The sequence below is a fragment of the Carettochelys insculpta genome, chromosome 1 (assembly GCF_033958435.1).
Source record: "Carettochelys insculpta isolate YL-2023 chromosome 1, ASM3395843v1, whole genome shotgun sequence".
Classification (NCBI taxonomy): Eukaryota; Metazoa; Chordata; order Testudines; family Carettochelyidae; genus Carettochelys; species Carettochelys insculpta.
In genome coordinates, this window is record NC_134137.1 from 356,272,198 (window position 1) to 356,286,636 (window position 14,439).

The window sequence follows — 14,439 nt, forward strand, 5'->3', positions numbered from 1 at the left end:
CTCCCTGCCCTAAAGAGTTTATAAAGTAAGTTTTAGATGAGTGAGAGACAAATGGCAGGGACAAGGCAGGGAGATTAAAAGTAAGTTTACACAAACACAATTGTGCAGTATTTAGTTCATGCATATGTGCACAGGGCATGTCCACATTGCAAACTTAAGTCAACCTATCTTCAATCAACTTACAGCCATCACAGCAATTACTGCAGTGGTTCATATCCACACTGCCGTCTCACCAGGAATGTTTCCACTGATTGAAATGGAGGATTGACAGCCAGGGCTCCAGCACCACACGCAGCTCCCTGGCAATAGCCCAACTCTCTGTCAATACCTGGGCTGCCACATCTATCTTGGTTCAGGTTTCCCACTCGCTGCTGGGACTAGGGGAGTCACACTAGGTTTCCTGGCTCCTCCCAGGGTGCATGGAAGCCAAACAGAATCCAGGCGTGATCTCCCCACCAAGAACCCGGATTTTCTTCCCCCCTGGCTTCTCTCTCCACACAGGCTCTCAGCTCCCCACTGGGAGCACAGCTGCTCCATGTCTGGATTCTGGTTGGCCGCAGTGTTTCAAACATGGAGCCAAAGGACTGGGTGGCAGTCCAGACTGGAGGGGGACCCAGAATCCCAAGCAACAGCAGGGCTCCCTGGACAGAATGAGGAGCCCAGGCAGCAGACAGAGCTGGGGAGCTGGCTTTCTTGTCAGTTTCTTGTCAGCTCTGCTGGACAAGTATAATAACTAATAGAGATAAATGAGAGACTGTCTACAGGGACACTGGCCCAAACTACACTTGGAAGCTGAAGGTCATGCAGAATGCACATCTGCTTATTAAGAGAAGTTTCACCTTGAAAGCTCATTACATCACTGCTCAAGGATCCACTCTAGCTTCCACTAAGTTCCTGGGGGCAGTGTGATGTGCTGATGTTATTGCAAAGTTTAGATGGTTTGGGACTTGCTTATTTCAGAGAGAACTTGTCTCTCTGCATACTACTGCACGAGGTGAAATTGGCAGAGACTCCTGAGCTAGTAACCCTCCAGAATGAATAGCAGAAGCTTGATTTGAAGTCTGCTAGAGACAGACACACTGGCAAACCCACCACTTTCCCTGGGCTTCAGGGGTTGATGGAGAAGCCTGAAACTTGGAGGGGCGTAATGGACACTTATGACCAATTCTTTTACTTGTACAGGGTAAGTGCCCAGAGAAGAAGATGGGTTTCTAGAGGATTTTACAAATCTACAGAAATTTCAGTGTGTCTCACAAGGTAATAGTCTACTTGGTTTTTTTACCTTTGAAAACAAGTTTCACATAAAGATTCAAGACCTGTGTTCCCTGAAAGCTGTGCACTTCGGTGGCCACTCAAGAGAAATTCAACTGCCACTCGGCTTGATTTGCAGAGTGCCCACAGCCAGGTTTTGCGTTTCAACTGGTGGTGCCCATCGCACGTGCATCAGTGCGCATACAAATGTATTCTGCACATGGATAGAAAAGATTTGTGGAAACACTGCTGAAAATATCAGTGAGCATAAAAATAAAGGCCTCACCCTAGTCCTCATCTGTGCACTCCACGGGCACAACTGGTAGGTTCTACTCAAAAGACCGTAAGGTCTGAACAACAATCCTGGACAGATATGAAGACATCTGCATTAAAAGTCTGATCAATAACCAGTGAAGTAAACAGAAAAATTCCCACTGATTTTGATAAGTTTTGGATAAGACGCAATGTGCCCGGCTCAAGGTAGTTTAGCTGCTTCAGAACTTCCATGGTCATTAGGTTAAAAAACAAAAACAAAAACCCCACTAACGCAAAAAAAAAGAGAGAGACCCACTACTTTTCTCAGCTCACTTTCCCCCAAGATCTGCTTTGAGTACCATACATAACATACACCAGGAAAAAAATCTAGCCATAAACATATAACAATGACCTCCGAATCAGTTACACAACTACACTTCAGTGTAGTAATCTGTAACATATGATCATCACAAGACAGTTTTTCCATTATTAATTACCTGTTTTATTGGTAAATACTTCCAGATTAAGAGATCTAGTTTCTATCTCTTGGTCTTGACAGTAATATCCAAAATGTACAAATCTAAAAGCAAATGAAGAACATTAAGTGCATTTCTTCACCCACAATGATTTTTAGCGAATATATTGAATCCATGAAAGGTCAAAGGGAAATATAAGAATTAGATTATCATTGAACAGTCCATTAGAAAATTTAATTAAAACTACAAATGATAGATCTGTTTCTGTTCATTGACTCTCCAAGGGCTGAAACTGCAGTTGAAAAGCAGCATTTTTTTCATAAACATATTAGAAAGGGGACACCCATATCCCTGCACATTATTTTTATTCTATCATGCTTCTTAATTCCACAGCCTCTGAATCAATGTGAAGACAAATTATGCTCAAAGGTCTCATCTCATGCACTCACCAAATCTGAAGGGTCAGAAAGTTTGGAGCCCATATCAACCACGCTTATTTATGCCAATGAGCATCTTACTCTGGGAGCATCACTCTGATTTCAACGGAAATAGACATAAAATAAGGGAAAGGCTAACTTCCATGGTATTGCCAGTTTTGCACTTTAGTTCTTTTTCAGATTCTTATGCTAGCCATGTTTTTCAGAGACCTTTGAAAATTTAATGTCGCATAAGTGTTAACTATTACCTATAATCTATCAATAGTAAATTATACACTAAATCATTTTTTTAAAAAATGTTTCTTCTCCAGACATATTTCTGGACCATCTCGCAAAGATTTGTAAAACTATTTTAACTATAACAGGCTTCATTGATCCTTTAAAGTAGTCTCCATACCCAGCACTACCAAGCTTCACCTTTCTGCTTAGTATTGAAGCATGCTGGGAGTGTTCATGTGGTGAGTAGTTCGGAACTGTGAGCTATCACTGCAAGGCATGCTGGGAAGCAGAGGAGGTATATAAATAGCTATAATCCCTCCTAACAGGAAGAGATGGAGAAGAAAGATGAGCTGTTGGTCTGCCCAATACACAGCCTTGGGATGAGCCCAGTAGCTGAAAAAGGAATCCCAAAAGTGGAATGGAAGGTCTGGAGACACTGCCACAGGCTCTCAATACAAAGGCTATTATATCGTCAAAGGAAAACTAAGGAAAGTTGGTCATATTTGGATGGTGACACTGTACTCTTCAGGAAGGGTGTTTTAATCTGTATCTGGTTCTCCAGTCAAACAGCTCCCATGGGGAAGGGGTCAGTGACCATGATAAACTTATCTGGATTCACCACACAACGGAAGGAGGTGAAACCCATGAGGCAGGGGTTTGAAGGTCATGTGTGACATTGTTGCCTTCTCTTTACCTCCACATCACAAAGTTGCAACAGGTACATGGACTCCAATGCAAAGATGCATGGAACCCCAAATGAAGTTAATGTGTCAGTAAACCAAATTTTAGACACACATTGACAACATTTTAGACACAAATTGACAAAAAAAATACCCTGTGATCCACTTACTTCAATCCTGTGTCTCTTAAAGGGATGTCCAGAAGTGCTTCAAGCTATTAACGCAAAAATCAGACCACATGTACATGATTCAGTATTTAAGACAGTCCACTGAAGCATTCACTGTGTTCACTGTTGACCCAGGTCACCAGTTTCACAAAGGCTACCTCTACACTATACACAGAAATCGACCAATTATGTATCTAAAAATCGATGTATCTATGCTTAGCTAACTAGTCTGTCTTAACAGGGGAAGGCTGACAGGAGAATTTCTTCTTCCAACCTTCCTTACACGGCACAGACTTTGACCCGAGAGCATGAGCAAAACTGAACCCCAGAAGATTGACCATGAGTAGGTCAATCATCCGTAGTAGTGTAGATTAGCCCAAAGAAAAACACAGCTTCATCAACCACCACTCAATCCCTTTAAGTCATTCAGGAAGATAGCTTCCTCTCCCAGGAGGGGTTTTATACAATTTTGAAATGAGATACTTTTGTGATAAGCCAATGTGTTCACAAACCTAAGGTAAGTTTCCTCTTGTAAACGATTTAAAATTTTAATCACTGGGAATGCCATACTGTCTTTGTACTAGAAAACAAAGAAAGCATTCCTGTGGCACCTTAAAACTAACAATATTATCTATCAGATGATGAGCTTTAGTGGAAAAGACCCTCTTCTACAGATGTGGAGAAGTGGGTCTTTCCCATGAAAGCTCACCACCTAATAAATAATATTAGTCTTTAAGGTGCTACAGGACCGGCTTCCTTTATTTTGTGAAGACACAGACTAACATGGCTACCCCGCTGAGATTTTTGTATGAGAAGGTCATCAAAACAGTGAGCTCCAAGGCAGCAATACTACATGGATTTTAAGTAAAGAGTAGGTGGTGAGCAGGGACCCAGAAGACCTTGATCACTTGACCAAAGTGAGATACATCCACTTACATGAATTGGGGCATCATGCAGGCCCCCAGTATTATCATGCAATTCAGACTGTCACAAAGAATCTAATCCAGATAAAGACAGAGTGCCCTCAACACTCAGTGACATACAAATGCAATCCTATTTGCACTGAAGTCAATGGGAGCAGGAGCAGGCCTTAATTTCTCCATCTAATCAGATTTGCAAGCTCCATTTAATTCCATTGGTCTACAGTTAAAATAATTTCATGAACTCCAGCAGGGTAGCACAGATGTTCTAGGTAATGATTAGCCCTGCCATGAACGCATTAAGATGGATTAGATGATCCCTTGAGATCCCTTCCAGCCCTCCAGTGTATTTGGATCATGATGTGGCCAATACATTTTGAAGCAGATTTCCAAAGTTTGTGCTTTTATACTGTAATGCATACAGATAATATCAAACACAAATACTTCAGTATAAACAATCATCTCCCTTGAAACATAAAACTAAATCCCCCTCAAACTCCCTATATGATGACAAGTTTATATCTATGACTTACTATTAAATTAAAGTTTTCATCAGGATAAAACTGGACACATCTTAAGAGATTCCTGGATTCCTAAAATTCAGAGAGAATTTTACTACAGTTATAGATACACATCATAGAGACAGAGGTGGTTGGAAAGTCCACCACTGCGCATGGTTTACTAACATACATAGGGCAGCAAGCAGATGAGAAGGAAGGCAAAAACTGCACACTAAACCCTCAAATAACACTCCCCAGCACACAGCACTCCAGCACTTGCTTCCTTCCTGTCCCGTATCTGTCATCTACCTTCTGTCTATCATAGATTACAGTCTTGTGCAATGCAGAATCACACACCTCCTTCACACACAGAAAACCACAAGAAGGTTACAGAACAGCTTTCAATAACCTTTTGTTCCACAGCGACTAAAACTATTGAGAACTGTATCTAATTTTGGACAGCTTCAAAGGGCGTCTCGCAAAGTAGACAAGAGGTGAGCTCTTTGTTACAGTTGCCATCCTTTTTGAAATATTCCACACAATTTCAGTGCATAAAAATAAAACATAAAAACCACACCGAACAAGCACTGAAAGTCCATTTTTGTTCATGCATAACTTATGCCCAATTTCGCTACTCCCATTAGTTAGCAAGAAAAATCATGTGAAACCTTCTAACAGAGAATCTTGTTCTCAGTTGATGCAAATGACCTCTGTGTTCTTTTAGCTATACGACTCCATGCAAATGATACACTCATAAATTTGCAAGGCCATATTCCTAGAACACATGTGATAGCTTTAACAGGATTAGGTAACAACATACATCAGCACTACCTTTAAAAAAAAAACCCACCCTCAGTTACCTGGGAAGCACTGACACCTCATCTCACTGCAAATGCTCACATGCAAACAACATGGAAAGTCTCACGTAGGTATCTAGTTTCAGTTACCCTACTTTTCTTACTACCCAAAATAATCCAACTCACACCATTATCACTGGATTTAAATTCAAACTTGCCTATCAGAAAAAATAAGAGATATGGACACAATATTTTGTCACCTTTGGAACAATGTAGAAGAGTCTTTGTTCTGTCTTATCCCACTGGGCCCAAATGAGATCATCTGCAACTCTGTCTCTTGGAAGTTGGCCTGAGTTTTGAATCACCTGAAGGGAAGGATTTAAAAAAATGAACTGAATACTGTAAGTCAAATAAGCCTCTCTAAGGAAGATGTCAAATAACTCAAACTTTCAAGAGAATTTTATATTTTCAACTACTTAATGTCCTACTTGCTCATGTCATGGGAGTCTCTGTAAACCACGGACTCTAGAATGATGCAGGAACAGTATATTTAGATCAGTAGTAATATTTGTTAGCTCCCACGGAAGTTACATCCAGGATTTTCTGGACTAGCCGGATAATTTGGTACAGTGTTGGGAGGGGAAGAGAAATCTCACAGAATTTACCCACCCAAACCCCTCAGCGGGAGGTTGGGGAGAAGACATGGCAAGCCAAGTTCCAGGGAAAGGGAGAGAAATGGGATGCTAGGTGCTTTCGAACTGACTGCAATAATCCTTATTAGCCAGCAAAGGAGGAAAGTTCCTAGTTCCAAAGGAGCCTCATCCTGTCTCTCCAGAGACATGATGGATGAGGAGGGAAGAGGCTAAAACAGTGGAAAATACAGCAAGGCAACATTTCAAGTAACAGTTAAACAGTTTACTTTGCAGAAACTCTCATGGATGAAGGGCCTGATTTTCAGTTACTTTAATACAGGGGTCAGCAACCTGTGGCTCCAGAGCCACATGCAGCTCTTTAAGGACTTCTTTGTGGCTCCCAACACTATAATTGCAAATTAAAAAACAAAACAAAACCCTACTGATTATTTTTGATAAATGGTGAACATTTAAAAGCCCAACAATGAACAGCTCATATCTAAACAGCAAATGACATGTCATCTCAAAACGCTGGATAATTCCCCCTTTAATATGTCCCCTGCATTGTTGGATATGATACTGTAGCTGTGTTTTGCTCATGTTGCTAATGAAGTCCTGATTTTGAAAAGGAAAAGGAAGCTTGTGGCATTCCTGTTGTGAAGGGTGACATGCATTTTAAGAAAGAAAAACTAAAACAAAACGTGCAATAAAATATGCATAATTAAAATAGGTTCAGGAGTGATAGTCTGAAAGATGGTGGTATAAACACACACACAAAGTTTGAGGAAACAGAATATGTAAAAAGTCTGAACATTCTGAAGTAATCATGTATTGCATTACAGATCAGTATGTGTGCTCTGTTCTTAAAACGGGTTACAAAATGTATGGTTTGACATTATTTGTTAAGGACAATGTCAGTCACATGCTTTGAATGATTGAGCTTATGAAATATGAAAAAATGAAAAAATATGAAATATGAAAAAAAGCTCTTCTTGCTATTTTGTTTGCCAAACCCGATCTAAAGCCCTTTCCCCAATCTTTTTAAAAAAACTGCACCCACCTCAAGACATTTCTTCATCACCACGAAGTCTAGAATGGCTTAGAGTATCTAAGAATAAGGACTTAAAGTTTTCCCCTCCAAAACTGTATTTGCCACAACTGAACAAACTGTGGTTTTTATCATAGAACAAATATATGATAACTGCATTAAACTGCCTCTGGTTATTGCATTTCATTTTAAGCAGGACAAACACTAATGGGTTTGTATTGTTTTCTAACAATGGCATGACTAATTAATGTCACTGCTAGCAACTATAATAGGTATTATAACATATGTGATAAATACAAGGAATTTAATAATTAACAGCATTCCCATCACCAATTTCAAGCTGAATTTTAGATGCATTATTCAGTTTTAGTATTACTTAATGTATCCTCCATACAGATCATCTTTCTAAACTCTCCTCCACATCAAAGTCCCAGAACATAAGGGTGAATGAAAGTCCGTTAGCTCTATTCTTATCACCCAAAATATTTAGGCTTTGGGGAATGTGATACTCTGATCAGGTCAAGCTGATAGCCTTGGAGACGAAAATGAGATGGCTAGCTTTTCTCATCAGTTACAGTGTCTGGCTGAATAACCTACTGTACACTATCCGCACATTATTAACAGAGCTTTCAGAGTTGTAGCCACATTACCAAAACAACTATTTAGAAAGGGCAGAAAAATCACATCAGAAAACAGTTTACAAGAATAGTCTCCCTCTAGTTTTTCCAACAAATGCAAAGGAGAGTTGGTTTCTTACCACTTTGTGGTGGTCTTCTGTGACAACATGAATGTGAAATTGTTCAATATCTTTAAAATCAGAAAAATTGAAATTCAATTTAAAAAAATATTCAATATGGTTAGCAAAACAGCTTAACCTCCTAGCACTGGAAAGTTGTGAGCTGCTATATTAGTATCAAGAAAGATCAAATCCTGGTATAAGAGTCAATCTGAGTAAGATAAATCTTACAGTCCTTACTCAGGCAGAACTCCCATCAAAGTCAGTGAGATCTTCTCTGAGTAAGGATCAAGAACAAGGTATGGCCAAAGCATACTATAGTGGCATTGCTGTAATTTATAACACCCATTTTAATTTCTGGAACTTATATCCAAAGTCTTATCCGATTTTTACAAGTATAAAAGAAGAGTGGCTCTCCTGAAGTCAACAGAACTGCTCTGAATTTATACTGTTATATGAAAAAGTGTAATATCACCTTCAGTTCCTTTAAAAAAAAGTTGCTGCTGAGCATTGTTTTAGCTGATCAAAAATAAAATAAGAACATCAGTCAAGACTGGCTATTCCTCCGGTATTGGAAAAATCTTATTAATGCACACCTCTGTTGCAATAGTATTCATAATATGATTAGATGAGCCCCCTCTGATTTCTATGTCCTTTCCATAAATAAATAAAAATGGGCATATAGCCAAATAAGTAATGCAGTTCTACTCTACAGTGTTTCAAAATAATACAATGCCAATGTTTGATCAGACATGCAACATATGCTTAAAATATCTCAAATACTTACATTTATCTTCTGAAACTAATAAGAGATGACTTTCTGGAAAAGGACTTCTATCTACAAGTGGATAGAGAAACTGTAAAAGGAAATTATGTCAAAATAATGGTCAAGACGCCTTGTTGCTAAGATGCTTATAATGTAAGAGGTTTATCTGACAGTAGAATAACTTTTGTGTACAGCCCGCCACATTGATAATTCTCCATGCACAACAGCAGCAGCATTATTACAGATGAAAATCATCATTAGTTATGAACACTGTGATCTTCTATGCCTTGTGGGAGAACCCAATAGTTCCCACATTCCTCATCTGTATTTAATTGTGATATTGCATATAAAGCAGACCATGTGAGATATCGGGGATCTGCTAAAAGTCATTTTTCTACATGTACAGGTAACATTATTAATGCATACGAAGTTATAAGAATTGTGTCATATGGTTATCACTAAAACATATTGTAAGTTGGGGGTTCAGCCAGATACTAACTCTAAAGAGACAACGTGAAGGAGAGTAACCAATGCCTGGTTGGGGTGTTGACAGCCATTGTCCAACACAGAAGCTACAATGCAATAACCCATCTACATGAGGCTACACCAAGGAACTTCCTCATCTTTACTTAGGGACTCAGCAACGTCCACCAGACATACCTGAACTTGTATTCGCCAAGCACATGCACTATGGGTATAAAAACCAAATGCAGTGGCCCATGCTTTGCCTTTCTCCTTCACCCGCCAACGCTGCAAGCAACGAGGACACTGAAAATACTAAAGACTCCAAGTAAGGGGACTGACCCAGAATTCCAGGGTGAAATCTGTGTACTATGGACTGCAATATCCAATGGAGTGAGAAAAACTGCTTGATTTAGTCATTGCCCAGTCTAACAAGGTTGAGAGTTTTGACTATATACTTAGAGTTTTTTCTCTTTTGGTAACTACTCTGACTTCTTGCCTAACAATTATAGTCACTTAAATTCTCTCTCTGTAGTCAATTAAGTTCTTTTACTGTTTACTTTTACCAGTAAGTTTATATGAAGCATATGGCAAATCTTCTCAAGTTACAAAAGCTGGTATATGCCAACTTTTCACTGATGAAGTGAGGAAACAATTAGTAAATTAGATGGCATATTCCTGAGATACACAGCCAGGAGCAGGGGTGGGATTTAGCTGGTGCCTTTCTTTGTATTGTTCATGAGTGGCTCTAGGAGTATTCATCCAACCTAGCTGGTATGGGGGCTACGCATGCCATCATATGCCGAGGAATAAGAACACGTGGAGAGGTTGCTGCCACTGCTCACTAGCAAGGCATTGTGAAAGACAGCCCAAGCTGGTGATAGTTCTGGGGGCACGGGGATCCCATCGTCCCAGGCTGCACCCAAGGGAAGTGGGGGGGAATCCACCACAAATACAATCTTGGAAATATTCAAGACAGATAAAACAGACAATTCAAATCAAAGGCATTGTTTGCTTATACTGTATTATATTACTGATTAAACCCCTCTCATCCAGCACCCTTGGGACCTGACTGGTGCCAGACACGAGAATTTGTCAGACCACGGGATGCCAATATTTCTAGCACATTAGTAACACTTCCATTGCTTACTGGGCTCTTAGAAGACATTTAGGGTAAATTAGGGGTAAACTACAGTACAGAATACTGAGAGCCAGGACTGGTTGCTGTAAACAAAATTTATAGCACTGCATGAAACTTGGCCACACCCATTATACATAGTCATCCGGCTAACTAAAATCATGACAGATTATGGGTGTTGCCAGATGAGATACTTCTGGATTAGAGAGATTCAACATGCACAAAAATCATACTACGTCTCATTTATATAATGCAGTATACCTGAATGGGTAACATGAAACAGGTACTTATAAATTTGTATGCTTTTCCCTTTAACGGCATAAATAAAAAGTTACATTGATTAGTTGATTCATTTACCTGTACTCTGATACAGGTATCCACAGCCTTTAGGACTCTTACATTATTAACTGGGTGGATTTCAATAAGCAAGGTCAAACAGTTAGATACTGCAAAAAGAACACAAGTTTCAAACGATATACTAATCTGTTTTATAAAGTTTTGTTCTATAAACTAAAGCAGTGTTTCACAATTTTATTAGGCCATGGAACCCTTTCAAATTCAAAAGAATTTTGCGGAACCCCTAATAACAGTTTTATATACGTCTTAACCCCTCTCAGAACCAAGCCTACCCGCATCCCCAGGATTAACCCACTTCAGCCCCAAACAGGCCCCTGCGACTAACCCAACTATCCAAAGAGGCCCCCGCCTAAACTTAACTGAATAAACTCTGACCAAAGTTAGCTCCTCCCATTACCAAACTCAACATGGTGGACAAACCTACCTTAGCCACCACTGCTCCTCCAACTGTTATCCCAAGGTCCCAATTTCATTGGCCACCCTAAGACAGTGCGAGAGGCCAATTGCAGCCAATGAAAGGCAAGAACGGCAGAATCTGTCTGGTTCCCCTTCCAGATAACTATTAGCTTCCCTTGCCCCACCCCCATTGCGCACCTGCTGGCTATTTTGTGAGAGAGGGGCTCTCTGCAGCTGCCTGCCCTGCCACCGCTGAAATAATGGAACTAAATTAAGTTGCTTCAATAGCCAGATCCCTCCCATAACCCTGCCAGCTGTTAAACCAATTCAATTTAGTTCTAGTGTTTCAGAGGCGGCAGGGCAGGTAGCCACAGAGGAGTCAGTGGTGGCAGTGTCCAGACCAGCAAATGACTCCTTAAAGCCGCATGCAGCTCCAGAGCCCCAGGTTGCTGACCTCTGATTATTTTCTCACAGAACCCTTATTTTCACCTCATAGAACCCCAGGGTTCCATGAAATACCATTTGGGAAACACTGAACTAAGGGATACAAGCAGAAATGGTGTTCCGAAATCTCTACAACAGTGTCAATACTATCTTCATAATTAAAAATAAGTTACTTTTGGTACCTGGCTGAAGTAGTTGATTTGCTCTTTCTTCCTTTGTTGACTGAAGAAAGCTGACTGCTACTTAACAAAAACCAAAACATGTATATTCATTATTTCATCTTACTGAACATTTCCAAATACCAAATCACCAAATCTAACAGAAGAAAATTCATCACTGAACCAAACTGTAAAGAAGCACAACAACAGCTACTGCAGATGTATTAGATATGCAGAAACTTAAGAAGTGGTTAGTGTGTGTCGCCATCCCCCCCCAGCCGAAAAACAAAAAAGCACAAAACCAAAAAACAGTTATTTTAAATACTCTAGTGAAATAGCCATTAAAAATGCAAAGAAGGCTACTGCCAAGAGCAGCGTATGCATAAAATATTTCTTGTTTTCTAGTGTTAGATTTACCCAAATTAATAAAATGAACGCTTTTATTGTGTCAAAGTGTAATTTTAATGAGATAAAGATGACACTTACCTAGTAATGTCTTTTCATTGTTGATCGAACAACTGATTATTCGTAGATCTTTTTCAAAGGTATACAGATGCTATTGAGAAATACATTTCCAGTTAAATATGTAATGTGGCTCTGTTCCTTGTATATATATATTTTTTGCCTTAGGCCCTCCAATCTGCCACAAGATGTACGCAGGCAAACCCTTAAGTTGGCATGAAACCACACTGATCTCAACAGTTCTGCATAGGCTGTCCATACAGATCCAAAGGCAAGACTGTACAATCTTTCTTTCTCGGATCAGGGCATCACATACATGTGGCAGCACACAGAACCTTTTGGGTGCACATGTAATATGAGAACCAAAAATTACTTCAGGGTTTTTTTTAAGACAAAGGAAAGGACTCATTTGTCTTCATATTTTTCCAATGCAGTGCCAGTCAGATGGCTATGCAGACAAGGTGCTACAAAACTTTATGTGAATGCTTTACACAGAGGGTGGAAAGATCACAACAGCAACTTCTGTTTAAAAAACCAACTCTTCAGACAGACCCAAGTATGTCATTTGCAGGGCACCAGAACCTAGAAAGTGGAGGTATTCTCCTACCCAGATTTAGACAGAACATTAGCCTTACCTCATTTTGTTTACTAAGAGGATCATATAATCCAATGCAAGTAGTTCTGCCACCTCCCTGTAAATTAAATGAAATAAACTATTGATTTATTGAAATTTACAGATATTTGTTAAGCATTGTTTTCTCCTGTCCAGTATCACTCCCCTCTTCTCTCCTAATGCCAATTCTTTTCATTCCCATTTACTCCCATCATTTTCATACATATTCCTCTATTACTTTAACTCCAAAAAAGGGAAGGAAAAATTGGGAGGAGGGGTTGATGTGTGTTTTGTCATTGTTTTGGTTGTTAGAACAGTTACATGTGACAACTTTCAAACTCTGCAAGGGAACAGTGGTAACGAAGCAGTATCTTGGCTCCCTTTGCCTACAATGGAATGGCGATTCTGTCCTGATCCTCTGAGGTAGGATGCACCAGATGTGGGGGATCTGCAGTTATATGGATCTAGTGGCTAAAAACTTCACATTCAGGTACAAAGAGGCTCCATATAGGCCTACCTGCAGTGGAAGGAAGAGTGTTGCCTCTACTTTAAGAGTACCCAGACAAACATTAACTAGATTTCACATACTATTCTACGGCTCCAGATTATCAGCACAATTACTGACAGTCTACTGTTTCGTTAAAAACAAAAACAAACAAACCTCATCTACAGCTGATTTGAGAGAGATGGGTTATTTTACACTGCCTCTGTGCATAGATTAAACTATTTATTTTTAATAGGCAATACTCTTTTTATTTCCATGCTTTGGATTTTCCAGGTCTATTTCCACTTCTGGGTTCTGAAAGGTAGCAAATTGTTGCATTCCCATTTTCCGTTGAAAGGTACTACAACTCTCAAATTGCAGCCTTGCACTCATGAAACTACGATCATTGAGGCTGCTCAATACAATAAACATCACTGCTTTTAACAAAGCATATGAAAAAGGTTCTATTGTAGTTTGCAAAATTATTACATCACCTTTATGTCATCTACATCAGTGTTTCTTAAACTATGCTCTGTAGTACCTTAGGCTGTGGCCACATTTGGCCAAAACTTCGAAATGGCCATGAAAATGGCCATTTCGAAGATTACTAATGAGGCACTGAATTGAATATTCAGCACCTCATTAGCATCAGGACGCTTCCAGCCACGGCGCTTTGAAAGCACTGCTTTCCAACGCTCGTGGCTCCTTTTTGAAAGGACCCTGCACCTTTCGAAATCCCCTTACTCCTCTCAGTGGAGGGAAATAAGGGGATTTCAAAAAGGACTCCCACATATCCGCACCAAGCCACGAGCATTCGAAAGCGGCACTTTTGGAGCACCACGTCCAGAAGCATCCTAACCCTAATGAGGTGCTGAATATTCAATTAAGTGTCTCATTAGTAATCTTCAAAATGGCCATTTGCATGGCCATTTCAAAGTTTTGGCCAAGTGTGGCCACAGCCTTAGTGTTCCATGAGCATTTGACACTTTTATGATATCACACACTGCTGGTATATATTTTCCATTATTAAAACCAGATACA

General features: G+C 39.8%; 1 protein-coding gene across 5 annotated transcripts in view; it reads right to left on the bottom strand.

The window, feature by feature from the left end:
* The window catches only part of GSAP (gamma-secretase activating protein), a 77,797-nt gene that overhangs the window by 53,580 nt on the left and 9,778 nt on the right, over positions 1-14,439 (bottom strand). For 4 of the 5 annotated variants that reach the window (XM_075017118.1, XM_075017127.1, XM_075017136.1 and 1 more), the window contains exons 3-12: positions 12,937-12,993; positions 12,326-12,395; positions 11,864-11,923; positions 10,842-10,930; positions 8,906-8,975; positions 8,140-8,189; positions 5,963-6,067; positions 4,939-4,998; positions 3,489-3,532; positions 2,004-2,086 (exon numbers count right to left, since the gene is read on the bottom strand). In XM_075017118.1, coding sequence (XP_074873219.1) covers positions 2,004-2,086; positions 3,489-3,532; positions 4,939-4,998; positions 5,963-6,067; positions 8,140-8,189; positions 8,906-8,975; positions 10,842-10,930; positions 11,864-11,923; positions 12,326-12,395; positions 12,937-12,993 — 688 coding nt within the window. The remainder of the gene's footprint in view (positions 1-2,003; positions 2,087-3,488; positions 3,533-4,938; positions 4,999-5,962; positions 6,068-8,139; positions 8,190-8,905; positions 8,976-10,841; positions 10,931-11,863; positions 11,924-12,325; positions 12,396-12,936; positions 12,994-14,439) is intronic. The other variant, XM_075017112.1, reaches the window with a different exon arrangement.